Source organism: Ambystoma mexicanum, chromosome 12 (assembly GCF_040938575.1).
Source record: "Ambystoma mexicanum isolate Mex_15411 chromosome 12, UKY_AmexF1_1, whole genome shotgun sequence".
NCBI lineage: Eukaryota > Metazoa > Chordata > Amphibia > Caudata > Ambystomatidae > Ambystoma > Ambystoma mexicanum.
In genome coordinates this window covers 428,068,739-428,090,998 of record NC_090936.1, presented here as the reverse complement: position 1 = coordinate 428,090,998, position 22,260 = coordinate 428,068,739, and the positions used below count along the sequence as shown (strand labels likewise).

The 22,260-nt window shown below is 46.7% G+C and overlaps 1 protein-coding gene across 8 annotated transcripts in view; it reads left to right on the top strand.

Moving 5' to 3' along the window:
• The window catches only part of KDM5A (lysine demethylase 5A), a 1,841,472-nt gene that overhangs the window by 1,358,002 nt on the left and 461,210 nt on the right, over nucleotides 1-22,260 (top strand). For 7 of the 8 annotated variants that reach the window (XR_011281783.1, XM_069628593.1, XM_069628596.1 and 4 more), the window contains one exon: nucleotides 7,033-7,580. Coding sequence is in view for 7 of the 8 variants with exons in the window: in XM_069628593.1 (XP_069484694.1) it covers nucleotides 7,033-7,580 (548 nt within the window). In the remaining variant the exon portion in view is untranslated. Of the gene's footprint in view, nucleotides 1-7,028; nucleotides 7,581-22,260 lie in introns of all 8 variants that reach the window. The other variant, XM_069628595.1, reaches the window with a different exon arrangement.

Genomic DNA, 22,260 nt, shown 5'->3' with positions numbered 1-22,260 from the left:
GTGCCCCCAAAACAGATGAGTTTAGCAAGGTAAGTGGAACAAAATGGTTTTGCTTACAATAGCAAAACCTAGGGTGTCCCATTGAGATGTATGGAAGGAAAGCAGCAAAATGAAAAATCTTCCCCAACACCTGGCAATTGATAGTGGTTTGTAAATATCCGGGTTAAGGTTTATTTGCCTCTGGAGGTCCAGACCGGGGTCCCCTGTGGTCTTCTGCAGCCTCCCCACATCTGCTGGGTGGAGCCCTCCACGCCAGCACAGTTTCTGGGCTGTTATATCACTGCCACCCAACATTTATTGCCAGAGTCTTCTGATTGGCTGCGGGCTGCTGCAGAAGTTCTCTGAACTCTGAACGTCCCGTCACATTTTCAGTTTGGGACATCTGCGAGTGCCACCAGCCATTGTCTCTATCTTGGGACCGTTTTCTGCCTTGCTGCTGCCTTTTTTTGTTCACTCTGCTGCTGGGATTCGCCCTTTGGACTTCTCACTTCTGGCAAAAAGGTAGAGATCCTGGGATGAGCTTTGTTTCTTTCCCGGGTTGCTGGGCCCTTTGTTGGCCCAGGGTTCAAGTCCTAGAGAGCCATATCCTGCAAACCCCACAGTTTGGAAAGAGCCCTTTACTCCCTGTGTTTTGCACTGTAGAGCCCTTTTCTACCAACGCAAGTCCTGGGGTGGGCAATAATTTGAGATGCTTTGCCCCCCTCAGACCCCTGATGTTTCCCTGGTCTGTGGTAGAGATTCCTTGGAGATGAGTCAACAAATTTCCCATACATTTGTATTGTGGTTCCTTCTGTTCTGCTACTTCTTGCTCTTGCATATCCTATCCTCTGGAACACTTCTTTATGTTTGTCAGTGGCCTTTCCTGGGATTTTCCAGCAAAACATCAGCACCTTTGGGGTCAAAAAGACATTCCTCCACCAGCGCTACTCTTTCGCCTATTCAGTCCAATGGAACTGTGAACCTTCCTGAAACTCACCTAAAATTGACTCTGGGGTACTTAACTGCCCCTGGACTTTTTTCCTGGATTCCCTAGTGGTTCAGTGGGTATGCAGTGATAAAATCGCGGCACAAATGTCGCTGTACCCCATTACACCATTTAAGGGGAGCGGGCGTGTCCCCCGTTCCCCTTAAATGGCATAATGGGTCTGGGGATTGCGGGGTGTCCCCTGCATCCTTTACATGGATTGCGGCGGCAACACCACAGCCTTTTTGCCGCAATATTTTGTGTCTATGTCCATTTTTGCCACAATTTTAACACATGGAACCGTTCAGTGAGCGTAGAACCATACTTATTTTAGGTACTCACCTGTTATTTTTAATTGTGTTTTTTTTTTTAATCTTCATGTGCATTGCATCAATGGGACTGTAAGTGGTAACTTTGTGACCACTTATAGTAACTGCAATGAATCGTGGGTAGTCATCACTGATCCACAGCCTAAGATCTCCTCCCATGTGGCCAGGGGAAGGCAGCCGCTACTGGATCTTGGCCCTGGGGGGGGTGGTATTATGAGGGAGGATCATGCGTGGGGGAATGACTATCTGTTGGAAGTGATGACTCCACTGGATGAGACACAATATTCCTCCCCACCTTCTGAAACTGTAAACTCTAAACTACTGATGGCATAATGTCAATCTGGACAAAATACCATTCACACTTTTAACACATACATAACGGAGTGGTGTGTGAGTCGAAGCAGTCATTGCAGTCTCCAAGTTTTTCATTTCAGTTTTGGTGCAGCTGCTTTGTTTTGGAGTCCTACCTTACTGTCTACCATTTCCTGGAGGAGAAGCAGTTAAAAACTCCCAGGACCGCGGAGCGTGAGTGGAAGCAGTCATTGCAGTCCGTGCAGCCGGCGGAGGCAAGGCGGGGCACTTTGATTTGCCTCTCTCATTGCCAGGTAAATCTGTTCTGTTCTGTACTGTGGACGCTTTACTCCCTCAACATTTATTACTGGCATACTGAACTTTATTGCTGTTGTTGACACGGCGGGACATTGGTAGTATGCGCAGTCCATCCAGTTAATTGTAACTGAAACCTCGCCTGTGCAGTTGCTGGGGTTCTTCTCTTTTGTTTTTTGGATTACACGAAAGAATCGGCCTTGGATTCTGCTGTTTGTTACTATCTACGGGGTCTGTGCGGGGAGTAGTTGGAGATCCGGGTGGCACCTGCAGGCTTTTTAGCCTTTGAGCCGCTTGGCTTCCACGCGTTGCGAGCATCTGCACGTTGGAATTAATTCACGAGCATTCCCTCGCGAACGGGTGTTCTAACTAAAACCTGTGCGGTGCCTGTGGGCGTATAGCCTTTGAGCTGCACGGGTTCTGCTCCCCTCCCCCCGGATCAGTGTGTATTTTCTGGTTCATAACCAGACTCTATCGGGTCTATGAAATTAAGGAGCAATTCGCTACTTGATGACCCCAGAGCTCCGGAATGGGAGGAGCCTAAAATGGCAAATAGCCACCTAAGCCAGGGCTTGAGAGGCCCTGTGGAGGAAATCAGTATGGATCAGCCCCATGGGGTGGGGGTACAGCAGATTCAGACTCACTCAGGCTCAAGTGCACGCGGATTCCTGCCTCACCTCCGTCTCCACTCCAGTGAGATGTGTGGGGGTCCTGGATACTGAACTGACTCTGGCTGATAATTGGAAAAAGGGACTTGAATATACAACAACAAAAATTCAAAAAAAAATCGAGGAGCATTTTGGAGAAAAAAAATTGGCTCATGAAAGAGCAACTCGCAGAGACAATGATATGTCAAGCCCCACAAGAAATAACAAATGACTCAATGAGACCGTTAAGCCTCCTTTAAATTTGGACATAAGTATCCCTACTCTGAACCATCTGAACCTGTCTGGTATAGAGATCAACCAAGAATCGTCGAGTCTGGTGCAGGAAGATCTACCAGCTGAAACATCAGACATAATCTCAAGTGAAACCCAGGAGGCAATTATAGTTGAGGGGGCACAGCCAAATGCTAATACATTAAATGCGCTTAGCTATGTGCTAAATTCGCTGGTCTCTGTCTTCGAGCTTCTGAAAGCTGAAGTAAACTCCAATCTGGCTCCTTAATGGAATTGACGAAGGAGGTGGCTGCACTGGATGGCTCTATAGTGGGATGTTGCAATGTTGTTAACTCAAATGTGCTGCCAAAATTGCAGGCGATGCAGCTCGAGTCTGTTAAACAAGGGCTGGATATCTCTGCAATTCATAGGGCCATTGTAGACTTAAATAAATTAAAAGAGACTGATAGATCCCTAAACCAAGCCTTATTAGCCCAGCTGCAATTGTACAATCTGAACCAACAAGAGCTGGTGGTGCCAGAACATAAAGAGGGGGTCTCTCAACGAATGGATAATATATCACTCTCGGCGTCAAATTTAGAAGAATTCATGAGATTGGCTAATGTGGAAGAGGAATTTCTAGATGTGGTCCCAGTGGGGAAACCATCCCTGGTAAATACAGATGATCAGGCGGACCCTCAAGAGGGGGAAATTAAAGAAGTCCGGTCCAAAAGTGTAAACTTAGGCGGGAAAAGATCCCGAAAAAGGGAAGTAAGAAGGATAAAAAGACTTAAAGAAAAAGAAGTCCAAAAGAAATTGGAGAAAGTCAAAGAACCAACAAAGCACAAGACTTCAGAGACTAACTCATTCTTAAAGAAAATTGGAACCTCTCACCCTTCAGTGGCAGAGGAGGATCAAGAAATCGTTGAACTGGACTCTTCGAATAGTCCACAGGTAAAGAAGGGGGACACAAAGCAGAAAAACGATCAGGAAAGACCTCTCCAAGTTATTCACGAAGTCAAAATAAAATCCTGCTCCAACAGAAGTGAGGCTAATTATAGCGTATCATCAAAAGGATCCCAAACAGAAAAGCCTCTGGACAAACAAGACGTGGCCCAAATACCGTCAAATCCGAAGAAGGGTGTAAAATTGGCCCCCATTTTCCTGAAAGTTAGATCAAAGACAGGATTTAACTCATCATCGAATGTGGCTGGGCTCGCGGTAGAACCAAAATCTAATGTGAAGATCGCCCCAATCTTTGTGAAAAAACTCCCAGTTCAAAAAAATACTTACTGTCAAACAATCCCAAGCTGTGTAAGTCCCCAAATGTTTCCAAGGAAGTTGTAATGACACCGCATTCACCTTTAGATGCTTTGGTGAATGAAATCTCGCAGATCAAGCCGCAGAGATTGCAGCATCAAAATGCAGTGCCCTTAAGTGGAACGAGTAATCTTAGTGAAAGTGTGGACACAACCCTAGACAGTAGGGGGGAGGCTATGGCTCATAAATCTGAAATAAGGAAGGCTGTAGATGCCTATATGCAAGGGCACTTTATTCCTCCACTTGTATTACCAGTTCCTGCCACTTTGCCTTGCAGGTCCACGGATAGTGACAACAAATTTGTGAGCTCTTGGGAGCAATCCTCGAGGGATATTGACACTGGGGGGATTGTCTCTATGAATCTCGTAGTTGTGACATCTGAAATCACCTATGCAAGTCCTGGAAAAGACATTTCAATGGCTGTCATTCCCGCGGCTGTTACTAAATCGAATCCACGACCAAATATGAACTTACCTGGTGATTTGTCTAAAGAAGTGTTAATGCTCATTAAGGATGCCCTGGGTGAATTGGGTTCTAATTTGAAAGATACGAGTGCTGTTGCTTCTCGAAAGTCATTAAAAGCACAGGAGAGCAAGGGAATTGAAAAAGTTATGACTCGGCCGCCCCCGTGTTCCATGATTTTGAAATGTAGACCTGCTCCATGCACTCAGTATGATTTGAATCGAAGAGCCATTTTGGCAATTTTTTCCGACATTGTTATTAGCGGATATTACATCTGCTGATTTGACTCTGGTTGAATTCACATCTAATCAAAACTTAAATGCAGTCCGGGTGTGGATGCAATCCAGAGTGATTAGCAACCTTGTATGGCAGGCCAAAAATTCTCTGTATGACCTGGGCTTTTTGCTCAGTCTAGAGGTGGATAGCGTAATAGAACCAGCTGTGGCAAGTAGTATGGAATCTGTGGCAAAGGTTAAATCTATGACTTTGGATGCCCCGGAAACAAAGCAACGATTGCAGGAGAGGAGCTCCTGTGTTTGTAATTGTAATGCAAATTCGAATTAGCTAATCAGCCCTTTACACTTTATTTCCCTTGCCTTAGTCAGCTGGAACTCGCGGGGATTTAAACATCTGTTGAATAATGATGAGAGTGGTTTAAGCAAGTTTGATATAATTTTACTTCAAGAGACCTGGTTAATAAGTCCTATAGTTTGGCCAGGGTACCAGATACATATGAACCCAGCCCTGAAATCTGTAGCAGGTAGACCTTCAGCGGTCTTGTGGTGGCCTTGAAAGACGGACCAGGATTTTCATCAAAACTTTGGGCAGTGCCGAATGCGCATATGTTGCTTGTCAGGGCTGTGATCCATGGTGCTGTGTATGCGATTCTGAACATATATTGGAATCCTGTAGCCATCTCATCGGAGTGTTTTTTTTTAGGGATCTTAACAATCTATTCGATATGGTGTCCGCCGATGAAAACATTGCTTACTTTATCCTAGCGGGAGAACTGAATATGAATTGCCTGGTAAAAAATGGTGCTTAAAATAGTGAAAGACTATTGCAATGGAAATCTGTAGTCGCCCTTAGAAATTTGCAAATTCTGAATGGGGCATTCAAGTCGGACATCCCGCCAGCGCCGACTTGGTATAGAGGAAACCCCTCTTCAACAGTTGACTTTATCTATGTAAATTCTGCGCTATGGGCAGTGATGCGATCTTTTTGTGTATCTCCGACTGTGGCAAGTGATCATAATTTGTTGTGTGCCAGCTGGCAAGTAGTAGATGTTAATGACAACAAGCCAAAGACATCGAAGGGTGGATGTTTAGTGGCTTATTGTGGCTTTAGTGGAAGTTATTGCTTCCCTTGGTCTGTGAACTGAAAGGCAACTGTAATTGAATATTACACCCCAAGGTCCAACTCCCCTAGAATAGCTGTTATCCTGAATCAGAGTTATAGGTGTTTTACTGTTCCTAGAATACCTGTTACACTATTCACAAAAAGTAGATTGTCCAGTTAGTTTAATATGTGATTTCTTGCTGAGCATCACGGTACAGCTGCTAGGGTCTACTACCCCTATATTACTGAAAGTAATCGCAAAAATGCCTATTGGTTTACCTTCCCTATAACGCCTGTTAGGTGTTCACAATTAATGTGCTTTGGTCTGTTTTACATTCAAGCATAGTGTTGTGTTTTTCTATAATGTTTTTATATGCTTTATGATAGTACTTACCCAAAAATCTCTTGGTCTGCTTGTATATAAAATAAACCCTTTATTTTTTACAATACATAGTGTGCCAGTGTTTCTTTGGACCATAGGTATAATACAATTTCTTTGTACTGATTCTACAGCCCTCTCTAAGATCAGCCTGGTTTCTCTGTCTATGCGACCCTGAACTCAGGTGGTACAGCCTTATACTAAGAGTGGAGTCTTGTACTGTCTCAGTTGAATGGTTTTACTAAGCCCTTAGTTGGACTTCAGAAAAACGGTCCTAACACTGTTACCCTAATTTCAGTTTTAGATTTCCTCTGTTGCTAGATAAAAAAATACATCATCACATTATCGGGTGCCAAATACATGAACGTTTTTTTAATTTAGCTTTGGATAAATGAAACTCTTACGCAGCAGCATATTGAACTAGCCCAGATAATGTCTAATATGAGAAATGTGTATCTGATATGTCATTTATAACGCAACTATACACAAGTGTTCACTCGCCTTCTAATTCCTCACACACATCTGTGGACCAATACGTGAATTTGCTGTGACCCTATAGGTTTTTATTTTTTTAATAAAAAGATTACGGTATATTTTTGATTTGTGTGCCCTTTAAGAGATAGACCTTTCTGGTACAATATACCACTGTTGAAAATGCAGTTACTTGTTTTTACTTTACTTGTGTAAACTACTTTATGTATATAACCTATTTTCTGACTTGCAATATGCTTGTTTCTTTCTTTTCTATGCAGGTAGCAGTCTTCAGGGACCTGGAGCAGAAGGAGATCGATGCCATGCATGCTCTCCGATCATCCAACTTGGCTAAAATGTCAATGGTGGATCGCATTGAAGAGGTGAAATTCTGTATATGTCGCAAAACGGCCAGTGGATTCATGTTGCAGTGTGAACTTTGTAAAGACTGGTTTCACAACACATGTGTACCTCTTCCGAAAACAAGCTCCCAAAAAAAGGGCTCCAGCTGGCAAGGCAAAGAGGTGAAGTTTCTCTGTTCATTTTGCATGCGTTCCAGAAGGCCCCGACTTGAAACCATCCTCTCGCTGCTGGTGTCCCTACAGAAGTTGCCCGTAAGGCTGCCAGAGGGAGAAGCACTACAATGCCTAACTGAACGGGCAATGAGCTGGCAGGATCGTGCAAGGCAGGCATTGGCCACTAGTGAACTGTCATCTGCTTTGGCTAAGCTATCTGTGCTCAGCCAAAGGATGATTGAGCAAGCTGCCAGAGAAAAGACTGAGAAAATAATCAGTGCTGAGCTACAAAAAGCAGCAGCAAACCCGGATCTACAGGTAAATGTTAATTCCTCACACTGATGTTGGGGGTTGTGGGACGCTTGTTGCGCAGGTTTAGTTAGGGTTGTTCTTGAGCGCTTTAGTGCTGCCAATGTTCTTGTTTCACACACTTTTGTCCTCTTGACAAACGACCTTGCCAGGAAGCCTGTATTCACTTATTTTAGTCATCAGTAGTCACTCCAACACTTGTCCCTCAGCCAGTGCTCACTCTGTCAATTACTTTTCTGTCTTCTGATAAATGATGTACATTGATAAATGTTTGTACTCCTTTTGCCCTCCCTCATGCATTCCCTCCCCCAGCTCTTCATTATTCCTCTTTAACACATGTCACCATTATCCCTACTTCCTTTGTTAAACATGCACCCATCCTCTATTCCGGTTAACCATCCTGCACCCCATTCGCTTTTGTGTCATTTATTTAAAAACCTGTTTATTGGCATTCATGTTATCACAGTACAAAAAGAGAAAAGCATATTATGATACCAAAGTACAGATCAAAACTTGATATGAATAAACAGGGCAATATCTGCACAATTACTGTGGTACATTTGTATGCTAGGAACTGGCTGGGGAGCTCCATTGCAATTATCTTCCATGATAAACAAAGGAGAGATGTGACTAGTAGATTACAGGGCTCCAGTGTTGCCACAGGCCAAGGGCATCACTCAGGGGCGTATAAGCAAAACAAAATGAGGCAGCATTCTCTGGATTCATGGAAATGTGTCATCAGAGGGACAAAAAAAACGCTAAAAAGAGGACATTCCATGCCTTTGTTGTGGTGTGCTCTCTAAGGCCTTTTTTGCATGGCTCTGTGCCACACTACAAGTTCAGCATTGCGCCACAGCTGCAAGTCTTTTAGCCACAGTAAGTGGTTCGGGCCTCCCACCTGCTTCCATGCCATCGCAATTCTCCTCTTTGCAAGTACACATGCCAGGTCCGTTAACCACATGCATGATTTTGTCAGGCCTACTATAAATCCCCAACAAGCATTCAATCGGCGTCCACTTGCATCTGGATATGCCAGCATGTTCAAACGTTAATTTAATTAAGTTCCAGAAAGCTTGCACCTTCTGACATCTCCAGAACATGTGCATAACATCTGCAGGGGCATGTGCACACCATGGCCAGTTAGCCAACGCTTGATTGTTAAATTTAGCAATTCTGGTGGGGGTCATATACCTCTGGTGTAGGACGTTAGGTTGCATCAATCTAAACCTTGCATTCCTAGACACACGTTTAACTAAATGTAATGCAGTTTCCCACTGTTTATCCTCCAACACCAGCCCTGAGTCCAACTCCCAAGCTGCCCTGATTTTCAAGATGCCAGTACATGTTGTGGACAATGGTCCACTATATAATCGTAAGACAGGTTTCAACCCATTCTTTAAGGTCATATACAATTGGTATCTTGGTATATTCCGGTTCTTATGGCCAATCGTGCCATTCCTATATGATCAGCTTAAACAATGGAAGCTGTTTCATGCTTCCTATAGAGTGTGGACAACACTATCTTGTGACGGCCATTCCCCACCGATAAAGACCCTGATTATAGATTGAATTTTCCTGAAAAAACTTAAAAGGATAAATAATTGTACATTAGTGAAGCGGCAGAATAGACTTGATAGTATGATGATTTTTACTATTGTTCGGTAAGATTTTCTATCAATGATAAATCTTCCTGACCTGTGTCAACCCCAGAACTTTTTTGCTGGACTGGTAATTATTTTTCCCTATTCCTCAGTGAGTGGGAGTCTTTTTCCACACTCAGTCTTTTACTCTTTTTATGGGTGTCATTTTTAAGACTCTCCATAGTGGCTTTTAAAAGTAATCCTCTGACAACTTTTTGGCATTAAGTGCCTATTTTTGCTGGGTTGCCCTAGGGGCTCCCCTTTTAACTTTCTCAGGCTAACCTAGTGAGAACTACAATTCCCAAGGGTAGAAAGAATCTTTGGATCCCTTTTACATTTTATCAGTTGAGACCGGCACCCTGCACCTTATGTGAAGTGCTGGGGAGATACTGAGTATACCCTTTCTGATTTAAAATGTAACATTTGTTACAAGGACAAACGTACCTTTGATGGCTGGTGGCAGTGAACCTTTTTACTAATTCGGTTCACCTTTAGCGTGGGCTGTTTCCACAGCCCTGCTAAAGGCACCCATTCGGTGCCCATTTTACCAAAATGGCCCATGGCTTCTTTTTTCGCATTTTAGCCTTTCTTGTCCTTTCCTGTTCCTGCTCCTGACATCAAGGGTGGGAAATTAATTTGTGTGATTTTATCTTCTGCGGGAATCCTTTGGATTCCCTGCCCATGCTCCAGAGTGTCTGTGAAGGCAGGAAGCGAGGCAGAAGTCCAAAACTCTGCAGCCCTTTCGCTTCCGGCCTGACTGCGAGAATCCAGTTCAAACTGGAAGATTGGCTGTCCTGAAATACTGCCAAACCCTCAAGTTTGAATGTTGCCAGGCTGTTTGATTGGCTGGGTTCCTGTATAAAAGTGTGATCCTGCAAGCTGAAGAGGTAGTAAATGGAACCAAAACCAAAGAGGAATATGAGGAAACCGCAGCTGAGATTATTTCCAGCGACCGGAGATCCTGCTGTGTAACCAGAGCCTGCTGTAGCCCTTCCTTCCAATCGACCTGCGGACTCCTAAAACGAAGACCCCAACCCAGAGGCTGGTGAGACCCACTACATTCAAGAAGACCTGCATTTAGAGCCTTCCCACGCCGTGCTGCGACCTTGCGGGGCTGCAATACCCCATTACCCTGGGACCTCGAGCCATTGTACCGTGCATGGTCTTCCGAATTCTGAATCTCGCTGAAACTTCGTGGGCATCCTGCTGGATCTCCAGAGGCACAATTCCAGTCTGAAAAGTCCCCTCACCAGAGTGCTGGTCCTTGCAAGTGATGAGAATCCGACCAGCAATATTCAGTCTTCTTCTGTGCTCCTGAAAAGGTGCCATATCCACAGAGCCGCATCCAACCACAAGGTTAATCTTGCCTGGAGCCTTCGTCTGTGATCCCTGCTGCAAAGGGCCTTCCAAAGTCCTGTCTTCCGTCTTCTTGAAAAAGCACTCAATCGACTGGGTTTCTGGCTGCAGATCCTGAAGTCTTCCTGCTGCAACTCTTGTTCTGTGCTGAGGTACTGTTAGCTGGGGTATTTTGCCTACCTAAAGCCTTTGTGATTTCTGTATAGCTTTGTGGTATTTTCGGTGATTGCGAGGCCACTCATCCAGTTCTCCCAGTCCCACTGCAAAATCCTCCTAGGGTGTCTTCTCTAAAGTTTCTGGACCCTCAACTAACTTTAAAGTGAAATCCTTACTTGTTTGAACAGTCTTCCTCTGGAACTCTGACTTTGCCTGCAACTGTCCCCTATCTCACCCTGCCTACAGCTGGCACCTAGAACACTAGAGTCCCTCTACTGCCTCTCAGTTAACTCATGCTATATAATAAGGGAATGAATGGATAAGAAAAGGGTCCTGCCTTGAAAAGAATAACAAGTGTCCAAAAGTTAGTTACATGTAAAAGAAGTTGGTTGGTAACTTTAACTTTGAAAGTGAACAGGTAAAAAAGTTGCTACTTACCTTAGAAATGTTTCTGCCATTCTAAAAAGTGCATATAAGGTTGTTTTACTTACCTTAGAAATGTGTTGCCATTCTGAAAAATATATGGAACATCTTTCTTTCCTTAGAAACTGTTCAAAGGAAAGAAACTCCATCACTCCATTGAGAGCCCTAACAGTGTTGTGGGTATGCATTTCCTCAGCCGTATGTAAAATGAGTATTCCCAAATACCAGTAGCTGTGAGTCTCCCACCTGATGCACAAGTCTGGCAGGTCCTGTGGATCTAGTTCCTGTAATTTAGCCAAAGGGAGAATGCATGATTTATCTCTGCTAAACGTGATACAGAATAGTTCTGCAAGGCTATTTAGCACCTCAAAAACTAAGGGCAAAGTTGTGTTCTGATTGACATAAATGCAGGAGGACATCGACATGTATCGAAATCAGGTGTCTAGACTTCCCGGCCCATATTCCAGCTTCCCTAAATTCTGCCCGCAGGAATACCGCGATGGGGGCTCCAATACAAGAATGTATAACATTGGGAACAGCGGACAACACTGTTTACTGCCCCTCAGGATGTCCGCGTCAGTGCGGAACCTAGCTATCGGTTTTGCGTACATCAATTGCATGCATCTTATAAATCCCTGGGTGAACCTGAATCTGCACAGCATATATCCATTCCTGTTAGTCAAGATTTTATGCAGTCCCCTGTGGGAGACTGCACCAGCCTTGACCTCTTGACAATAGTTAACCCAACCTTTGGGATAAGCATGCACTACACAAGTTGGTAGAGTGACTGAGCAGCCAGGCTTATCTCAAGAGGGGTCAATGTGAGCTGTAGGGTTATCACACAGAGAATTCACAGTGACAGGTATCCAAATAAACACTTACACTCAAGGTTTCTTGATTAAACAATTATTAATTTATTAAACAGTCCGTTGAATAAGTCTTCTTTAGAAGGGAGGAATATATGTGTAACACAAAAATATACTTCAAAGTACACACTGTTTCTTTAAATCAGCAAATACCCATTTGGGATGGCACACACATTCTTCCTACACCCTGAGATGACTTCAGTATCTAGGACAGTGTGGACATCAATATATCACTTTTAGAGCAATACTGAGATTAGTGTCAAAAGAAGAAGTTGAGGGAATAAAACTATAGTGAACACATATTCTTAAGCAGGTAAGTACTTTTTGAACCCTCCAATACAAAGTAAATTAACCCTTTCCTGGGGGGGAAGGCAAAGCACAAAGTCAGAGGTAAGAAGGGTATTTCAGGGAGCCAGGACAGCCAATGTTAGTTGAGCCAAAGTCTAGGTGATCTGAAGCACTTCTTACAGGTAGATAAAAAGTATTGTACAAAATTTGAGAGGTTTTTGTATATAAATGAAATCACTGTAGGGCCACAGGCTTAGAGACTTGTGAGGGGCAAAGCTTCAAGCAACTCTGCAAAGCAACCAAGACAAGTCTCAATTGAGAACTAGCAAGGCTAGACAACAAGAGGTAAGTCCTCTTAGTTTTACAGTACCTTTGGTTAGAAGAAATTGGTTCCGGCTGGCTTCTGTTCCTGTGTAGGTCTACAGATCCTGTTGTTCCTGAGCCTCAGTCGTGGGGACAAGAGGGAAGATGTCTGGAGACTCCTGCACTATGAATGCTAGGCTGGCGGCAGCAATGGCAAACTTCAGATCAGCGGCACTTCGCGGTTTCAGCTTCTTGCGACTCTCTCAAATAGCGCCACCGCGGTTCTCGGATATCACTATGGACTTTCCTCACATCTGGTATCCAGCACTATGTTGAGGTGGCTCAGGCTTGGTCAGTCCTGCTTCATTGGAGTCCGGAGGATCTTCCTGGAGCTCGGGTCCGATTTAAAAAAGATGCACTCGATCTGGTGTTCCTCTCCCTGGCAATCGGTTCCTGCAGGCGAAATGGAAGTACAGCTAGCTCCGAGAGGATGTCCAGACGAGTTTGCTTTGGGGTTGATTGGTCCCACAAACCCAAGGGGAGAAGTCGTCCGTTGCAGGGCTTATCTAGTCGAGGAGAATTCGGAGCTTCAGCAATGTAGCAGGACTTCATTGGGCAAACCAACGATCCTGGAGTTGCAGCAAGAGTCTCTTCCAAGTTCTTCTTCGGATTCCTTCGTCCAGTGGTCGACTCTGCCTTCCAAGTAAAAAGCCTCGTCTTTTATGCAGGTTTCTCCAATTCATACGCAGCCTAGCTGTCAATCACACAGCAGGTTGGCTGTCCTCCGAGGATAGTCAGCCACCCAATCACCTTTGGGTGCATTCCTGTAACCAAGGGGATTAAGCACAGGGAGTTTCAGGAACCTCCCTCACTTCCTGCCCCTGCAAGACATGCTGGAGCCAGAGGCTGGCTTCACCAGTGAATCCCGCTTAAGACAAAATTAACAAAGGGACCAAACCTGGTTTGGCGCGCAGAGTAAATCTCAAGAAGGACCTTTACAACAAGAAATGGCGAAAAAAGACGACCATGGCCATTTTGACAAAATGGGCACCCATGGGTGCTTTACTGTAGCTGCAATTCCAGCCCGCGTTCAAAACACACTATGGCAGGAAAAAATAAACCATTGCCACCAGCCATTAATTGTAGAAAGGATAACATAAAAATGTTACATGAAAAATTATACAAATGGGATACTAAGTAACCCATCCAGCACCCTATGGTAAGATAGTGTGTGCTGGGTCTAGAAAGTTACAAAATGTAAGTAAAGTCAATTTCACTTCACTGCTCTTGGAAACAGTAGTTTTACCAAAAGAAGGTATTTAAACATTTGTGAAATCCAAGAGACTTCCCTGTGCCACTTCATTGAAGGTGATGTGTGTCATAATGTAATGATGTTTCCTGTGGAGTTTCAGACTCCAAAGTCAAAAGAAACAGAGTCCAAATCACAGAAAAATACATGAGTGGGAAAAATGTCTCACACTCTGCAGGTTAGAAATTAAAAGTCCTAAAGTCCTGCAAAGGGATTTAGCACATTTCTGAGAATTCTCCCTAACAATTCCCAATAAATGTTCCCAAATGCTTTAATAGCATCTAGCGATATCACACCACACCTTGCATCCTGATGTGCCATCCTGTCGATAATATACTGTAACAGGCGGAGGTTCACAGTTTGATCTTCATGGATCAGGGACACATTAACACGATTCAGGCGAGCAGCAAGTGATGCTGTAAGTATCTTTGTCCTGGGTTATCATGGACAGCGGCCTTTAGGAGTCGCACAGCTTGTGGTCTCTCCCAGGTTAAAGTACTGTGATTCTCATAGATTCTCTCATACTGTTAGGTAAATTACCATGTCCATGTGCTTCCTCAAACACTTGGTGTAGTACAGGGGCCAAACCAGTCCTGTATTCTCTGTAAAAAGCAGTTTTTCAGAGATCTGGTTTTCAGAGATCGTCTCATGTCCAGGATCTCTTGCACAGTTACAGGCTCACCCAAGGTACCAGCCTGTTCAGCGGTAAGCCTTGTGAGCTCAATTTGGCACAGCGTATACTCCACATCATCCATGTCAATAATCCTATGTCGTCCCTACAACGTGCTGTAGTATGTACCAAAGTTGTCATTAAATTCTGCCTGGGAGCACCATATATTACTGCATTCATCTGTGACCATCGTGATTGAGTGTCAGGGTTTCGTTACTACACAGCCATGCTAATAATCTCCCTGATGTATCCCCCTCGCCATGTAACGGGGAAATATTAACACCATAATCAAATATGTTTAGTCTCTCTCACATTGAGGTACATGGTATCCGCAAAGGCAGCAGCTCCGCTTCAGTCACTGCATCTAGTGTTCCACTGTTTTCAAGGGCGTAAATATGATTCTCTAAGTTCTCCAGCATGGGGTCCGACATGGATTCACATGCTCATGAAAATTCCCTGTCGTCAGGCCGGGAACCCTTGGTAAAAGATAAAAGGTTTTCACTTTCACTTACAAACTGCATTTCTCCTCTAAACCAATCATTGGACTGTGGGTCATACTGCCCACAGCCAATGATAGCCCTCTCCCTAAGCCCCTCCCTTGGCAGCCATTTTCAGATTTGCACTGCAAGTGTTGGGAGTCCTCGAGTTTTGCTGACTGGTAGGTCCAGTATATGACACTATAATGAAAGGATTATGAGTGGACAGCGCTGTCTCAAGTGGTATACTTGGAACTTCCACGAAAATTGTTACTTTGGAAAAGTTACAGTGCGGAAGCCTGGTGATTGGTTGGCAACCCTCACCATCTGCCCCCAAAACCCAGTGTCCTAATTGGTCAGGCTGCAGGCCCACAAGTCTGGGACAAACTTTGTTCCCAGCCCGCGAGACACCTGTTCTCAGTGTGTGTCTACTATGTCTCAGCAATTGTAACTATGTGTCTGCGTATTACAACAGTGTTAAGACTACTAATGCAATGAGAGCGCTCCATACCCATCGTAGACTGTGTCTTGGAGGTAACAATTATGTTGCAAGTCGCTGTCCAGACAAGGGCCGTTGCTCGTTCCCAGCCTCCTCGTCCTGGTCTGTTCACAGCTCGGCCAGGTCACATGGTCGGAGACCACTCTTGCAAGCTCACTTGCCTCGAATTTTTCATGTATTTTACAGGGGACAGTCGTTGCTGCCGCAGATGTCATCTTAGCTCAGGATATGGAATGTCGCTTTGAGACATGGTATCCATGGCAGTCTGCTGCTTACGCCGTAGGTTATTCTGCTAGCACAGCACCTTACGGTTTGATACTTTTCTGCGATCACTGCGGCCTACTGTATTCTCCTGAGGCCTGCTCTTGTCTTCCATTATGGAGTCGTCATAATGTCCATACGTTAGTGACCGCTTTACGGTTGGTCAGGTCCCTTGGGTGCTCCTGTCTTTCCATAGGGTTAGTTGCGTAGAACCATCTGCAAGCTTATACATGAGCTCTTCTTTGCATCTTGTGTTTCCTCTGTACTGTAGCGAGCCTAATGACAAAAATAATAAACGTGATGATAGTGTGTCATAGTCCTCTATCTTCCGAACTGTACATGTTCTTCGTGTAGATTGGTGAGTGCGAGTTGCCCGGATTGCGCGTGTCTAGTGGAGCTATGTCGTCAGGATGTCTCTAATGAACTGCATCATGCCGGCTTTAGTACGATGCTTTTAGTCAAGTCGGTCCATGCGGTTCTCCCCGACTCTGTCCTGTGTTTCTTCGTCCCCTCAAGGCAGAGTTTGCATTGCAGCAGAGGCATAAGGTCCGCCAGCAGGGTACTTTTCGCTGTAGTTGTCCACGGCTGGAGCAGTGGGGATTGGCATGAGTTCGTCAGATCGGCTGCCATGTTGTTGCTGGTGCTTCTTCCAATTAGGGGGTCGTTCAGGACTTGAGGGTCTGCTCGGATTTTCCCTCTTCAGGCCCCTTTCAAGTTCCTCTTGTGGAAGCGGCTCTCCTTGTGGCCATCACTTCTGCCAGGAGGGTAGGTGAGATCCAGGTGCTATCCTGCAAACAGCCTTATCTGACATTACACAAGTCGAGGGTGATGCTGCAGACGACCCCTCATTTATGCCGAAGGTTCCGCCGGAAATCCATCTCAACTAACCTTTGGTGTTACAAGTTTTTTTTTCAAAGCCTTAGTCACCGGCTGATAGGGTCTTGCACTAGCTAGATGTTGCTTGTGCCCTGAAGTTCTATGTGGCACGCACAAAGAGTTTTCGGAAGGCGTCTTAACTGTTCGTCAACTTTGGTCTTGTGAACCATGGGAAGGCCTTGTCCAAGGCTTCCATCTCCAGGTGGCTCTCCAGCTGCATCACGACTATCATTGGTTGGCGACCCGACCGCTGCCTGGCCGTCCGAGAGCCCACACCACCAGAGCGATCACTGTGCCAACAGCGTTCCTGTCTGGTGTGCCACTGCTGGACATCGGCAGGGCTGCTACGTGGAGGTCCATGCACACCTTAAAGAGATTCTACTGTCAGCAGGGATTCCAGGGAGGAGTCCAGACTCAGCCAAGCAGTGCTGCGGAACCTGTTTGCTTGAGGTGAGCCTGTTCCAGAGATAAAGGCGATTGCTTCTCTTGAGCCTTGCCACCCTCCCGTGTTTGTGTAATGTAATGCTATGTATTCTTTATTCATGAACATGTGAATCCATGCCAGACCCTATGCTGGAGAAGGAACAGGTTACTTACCTGTAACCATTGTTCGAATGGATTGTGTCCTCCAACGTATTCCACATCTTTGACATGTAATGTCCACAGCTGTGTACTTCGGAAACTTTTTCAGCAGAGGGCGTTCTGCGTCGATGGTGTTGGGTCGATGTACCTGGAAGGCCTCTGTTGAGGGTGACGGCACCGGATGTTATAAATAGGAAGCACGGCACCCGTATCCTCAGTTCCGTTTTTTCCGCAAACATGTTTGCTTCGGAGACTCGGCTCGCCTCGTGTATTCCTTGTGAAGGTATTCTTTTTCGACCCCTCCGACTCGGCTTTCGGACCTGCATCGCATTTGTTTGTGTGGCTTGGGCGAGAGTCACAACACCAACAACTGTTCCAAATGCCAGTCACTGACTGCTAAGACCTTGCGGGAGCGTAAGGGGAAGCTTCAGGTTGGTAGGGGTTCTAAACCCAGTAAGTCCTGTAAATCTAAGTCTAAGGGGATGTCCACTGACGATTCGAGGGGCGACTCTCCGCCTTGGAAGGAGTCCCCGGTGTCTCGGTCCCGGAGTGGTTCCCGCCATTCCTCCTAGTCTTGGCATTCTAGGAAGCGCCGTCACCGGGCGCCTTCCCCATCCTCCTTGGAGGATGGAGCCGTGAGGAAAGTGGTTTGTCCAACAAAGTCCTCGACTCCGGAGGAATGGGCTGCCATAAGGGAGCAGATGCTGGCGATTTTCCAATCCCAGGGCACAGTTCCGGACGCGCCTTTTGGAGAAGCCGGCAAGGAATGGTCTCGATCCGAGGCTCGTGCGCCTTTGGGCTCGGGTCCTCGGCGCAATCCTCATCGGGAACCTTCGAGGTCCCGTTCAGACATGGCTGAGGATGGTCGCAATAGATATGCTTCCATGTCTTGGTCCTAGTCCCCAGCGAGACCGCAGAAACCTGCTAAGCGTTTGAGGTCGGCGTCGACTGCGACGGCGCTGTGTCCGTCGGATACGGACGTCAAAGCTTTGCCTTTGTTCCAGCCCTCAGGGCCTTTGTCGAAGCCGTCGGTGCTCTCGATGCCGATGCCATCGGCGCCCTCAACGCCTTTGGAGCCTTTTGGCCGGTATTTGCCGTCGGAGATCCCTGGTACTGTGGATTTTCCAAGGAGGGCTACTTCCAAGTCTGTAAGCCCTGTTAAGGACTCTAGACCCTCGGCTGTCCTGAGACAGGACTTTTACCTCCTTCTGGATGACCTCTATGAGGAGGAGGAGATGTCAGATTTAGATTTTGACCCTGTTGAGCCCGATGTGGCTCCTGTTTTTTCTGGGGATAGTCAATTGGAAGAGTTAAGGCAATCTCTTCATGATGCCAGTGGTTTAGACACTTCTCCTGAGGTGGAATTTGGCAGCCCTGAGCCTTGAGCTCATGGCGAGTCGTCCTACAGGAGACTGATGGCTAGAGTCACAGAGTATCTCGGCTGGTCCAGTCCTCCTGAAGCTTTTTTTTTTCAGGATGACTTAACAGATATTTTGGATCAAGGTCCGTCCTCTGACCCTGTGTTGCCTTTTCATTTGACGTTGCAGAAAAGGGTAGCGGCTGCTTGGCAGTCCCCGGAATCTCTTCCTGCAGTTAACAAATCGTTAACTAAGAAATACTGCCCTTCCGGCAGCAACCCCAGCTACCTTTCTTCTCACCCCACTTCCGAGAGTTTGGTGGTTCAGGAGGCTACTGCCACCTCGAGGCAGGCGGCGTACCCTACCATCCCTCCTGATAGGGGTGACGAACGCTTCTACGGTTGGGCACGCAAGGTGTTTTCTGCAGGGAGTATGGCACTGAAATCGGCCAACTCCACTTGTGCCTTGGCAAGATATTCACAAACTCTGTGGCATTGTGTTTCTCTTGCGGCTGAGCATATTCCTGAGGGGGAAGAAAGGGATGGGTTCTTTGCTCTCGTGCAAGATGGCAAGGATGCCATGTGTGAATCCCTTTACTCAGGGTTGGACACGGCCGACAGTGTTAGCCGGTCCATGGCTGCGAGCACCGTTATATGCAGATTTGCATGGTTGCAGAAGTCTGGTTTTGCTCTGGATGTGCAAGCCCGTCTTTTGAACATGCCCTTTGATGGCATGCATTTGTTTGGCAGCAAGGCTGACGAGAGCCTTGAGAGGTTGCAGACCTCAAAAGCTGCAGCAAAATCTTTAAGTGCAGCTGTGCGTCAACCTCTGCCTTTTTGTCCTAGGGGACAGCAGTGGAGGGGAGGTTCTTTTCGTTACTACTCCTCCTTTGGTAGAACGAGAGGAGCCGCCAGTTAAAGGGGTCCGTGTAAAAGTACCCGTGGTGGTCGGGGAAATGGAGGTGCCAAAGCTGCGCAGGCAGCTGCCTCTTTGCCTTCAGGCGCTGCCGCAGCCGATACAAAACAGTCATGAGGCCATGTCCCATGGTTCACCGGTTGGGGGCAGACTGTCTCAGCATCTCGAAGAATGGTGAGCTATTACTTCGGATGCGTGGGTTCTGGATCCACTAGCCCACGGCTACTACCTTCCCTTCCTACAACAGCCTCACGACAATCCACTGGGGAATCTCTCTTTGAAGCTTCCAGCTCCTTGTGCAGGAAATCTTGACCCTGCTAGAGCAAGGCGCTATAGAACTGGTGCCTGTAGTGGAGAACAACAAGGGATGGTATTCTCCATATTTTTTGATTCCAAAGAAAGACTGGGAATAGAGACCCCTCCTGGATTTTCATTGGTTGAACAATCTTCTCAGAAATGACAAGTTCAAGATGGTCACTCTTTCTCAAGTCCTCCAGGCCCTTCAACTTCAGGATTGGTTGGGGTCCCTGGACCTACAGGGTGCTTACTTTCATGTGCCGATTCATCCCAAGCACAGGAAGTACCTGAGGTTTGCGGCTGGCGACTCACACTTTCAGTTTTGGGTCTTGCCATTCGGATTGACCTCCGCCCATGGGTCTTCACCAAGCTAATGGTGGTAGTGGCAGCGTGTCTCGGGCGAGTGGGGGGCAGATTCACGTCTACCTCTACCTGGACTACTAGTTGATCCATGCGCGTTCTCCCGAGCAAGCAGTGGATCACCTCGGTCTCACCTGCTGCTCCCTCCACAAGCTGGGCTTCTCCCTCAATTTCAAGAAGTCACATCTGACACCTTCCCAACAGCTCCAGTACATCGGGCTCTGTTGGACACATCCTTGGAAGTGCTCGCCTCCCAAGGTAAGGGCTCATCACATTTTGCAGATGGTGAAGTTTCAACATGCCCAGAGTCTCCCGGCTTTCGGATTCTTAAGGTTGCTCGGCCTCATGGCATCCTGCATTTTACTGGTGCCAGAGGCCAGGCTGAGGATGAGATCCCTGCAATGGGTCCTCAAGATGCAGTGGTCACAGTTCGCAGGCAAGATGTATCCCATTCAGATTCCAATCTCGGTCTCCCAGGATCTTCTGTGGTGGGCCAACGAGGGGAACCTGATGAAGGGGGAGCAGTTTTGGCATCTGTGGCTGGAGGTGACTATAGTGACGGACGCTTCCCTCACGGGATGGGGAGCTCATGCCGAAGACTTGACCGCCTGCGGTCGTTGGTCTACGTCGGAGTCCAAACTACACTTCAACCTGTTGGAGCTGAGGGCCATCAGGCTGGCCCTGAAGGCATTTGTCGTCTGTGCGGGGGAAGAGTGTCCTGATCAAGACCGCCAACGCAGTGGCCATGCATTACCTCAACAAAAAAAGGGGGTGGGGTCAATCCCGTTGTGCATAGATGCAATGCAGCTCTCGTTCTGGGCAATCCAGCAGGGAATTTCGCTCTCAGCAGTTCATCTGGCCGTAGAGGACAATGCGGCAGATGACGCTCTGAGCAGGCAGAGCACGATCTCTCACGAGTGGGAGTTGGCTCAGGAAGGCCTTCTGGAGATCTTCGTCCTTTGGGGGACCCCACAAGTGGATGTGGATCTCTTCGCCACTAGTGCCAACCAGAAGTGAATTTCCTCTGAGAGGAGCCTTGGGAGACGCATTCGTAGTGGATTGGTCGGTCCCACTGCTGTAGGTGTTTCTCCAGTCCCCGTCATTCCTGAAGTGTTAAGGAGGTTCCGATCCCACATGATCCTCATTGCTCCGTATTGGGCCAGTAGAGCGTGGTACCAGGACCTCTAAAAATGTCCATCTGCCCTCCACGCCGTCTTCCCTACTACTGAGAGGATCTCCTCGGGAGGGGAGGGGTTGGTTTCAGGTCAGGTTCGCCATCCAGAGGCCAGGGCTCTCAACCTTCACGCTTGGTATCTGAAAGGTTGAGGTATAAGGATTGGGAGCTCCCGGATGACGTGATAGAGGAGCTGCTTTCGGCCAGGAGGCTAGCAAAAAAATCCTTGTACCGTTGCCGTAAGTTTTGCGACTGGTGCAGAGGACAAAATGTTGAACCTTTTCAGTGTTCCATTCTGGTGGTTTTGTCTTTCTTGCTTTCTTTGGCCCACAGCGGCCTTCAAGTGGGTACCATTAAGGGTTACCTGGCGGCGCTGTCTATCTTTAAAGTGCTCGTCTGAAGAATGACCCCAGAGCCTCAAAGAAGCCTGGGTACGCCCCCTCATAAACCCTCCCTTGAATCCACATGCCCCAACAGCTACCGCCCGATCACCACAGTCCCTTTCCTCATCAAAATTCTTGACAAAGCCGCCCACACACAAATCCAACACTATCTGGAATCCAACTCTATTTTGGGCAATAGTCAATCAGGCTTCCGTAAAGGTCATGGCACAGAAACCACCCTACTGGATCTCAAAACCCAAATCACCAGCATCATGGACAAGGGCAAACCAGCCCTTCTGCTTCTCCTAGATCTCTCGGCCGCGTTTGATCTTGTTGATCACAACATCCTGACTTCCCATCTCTCTAACTCAGCCCACTTCTGCAAAGAAGCAACCTCCTGGATAACATTTCTTAGAAGGTAGAGAGATGAAGGTTTACTCTGACCAGACCAACGCCGCCCCTGAAACAATCCACTTTGGAGTGCCCCAAGGATCATG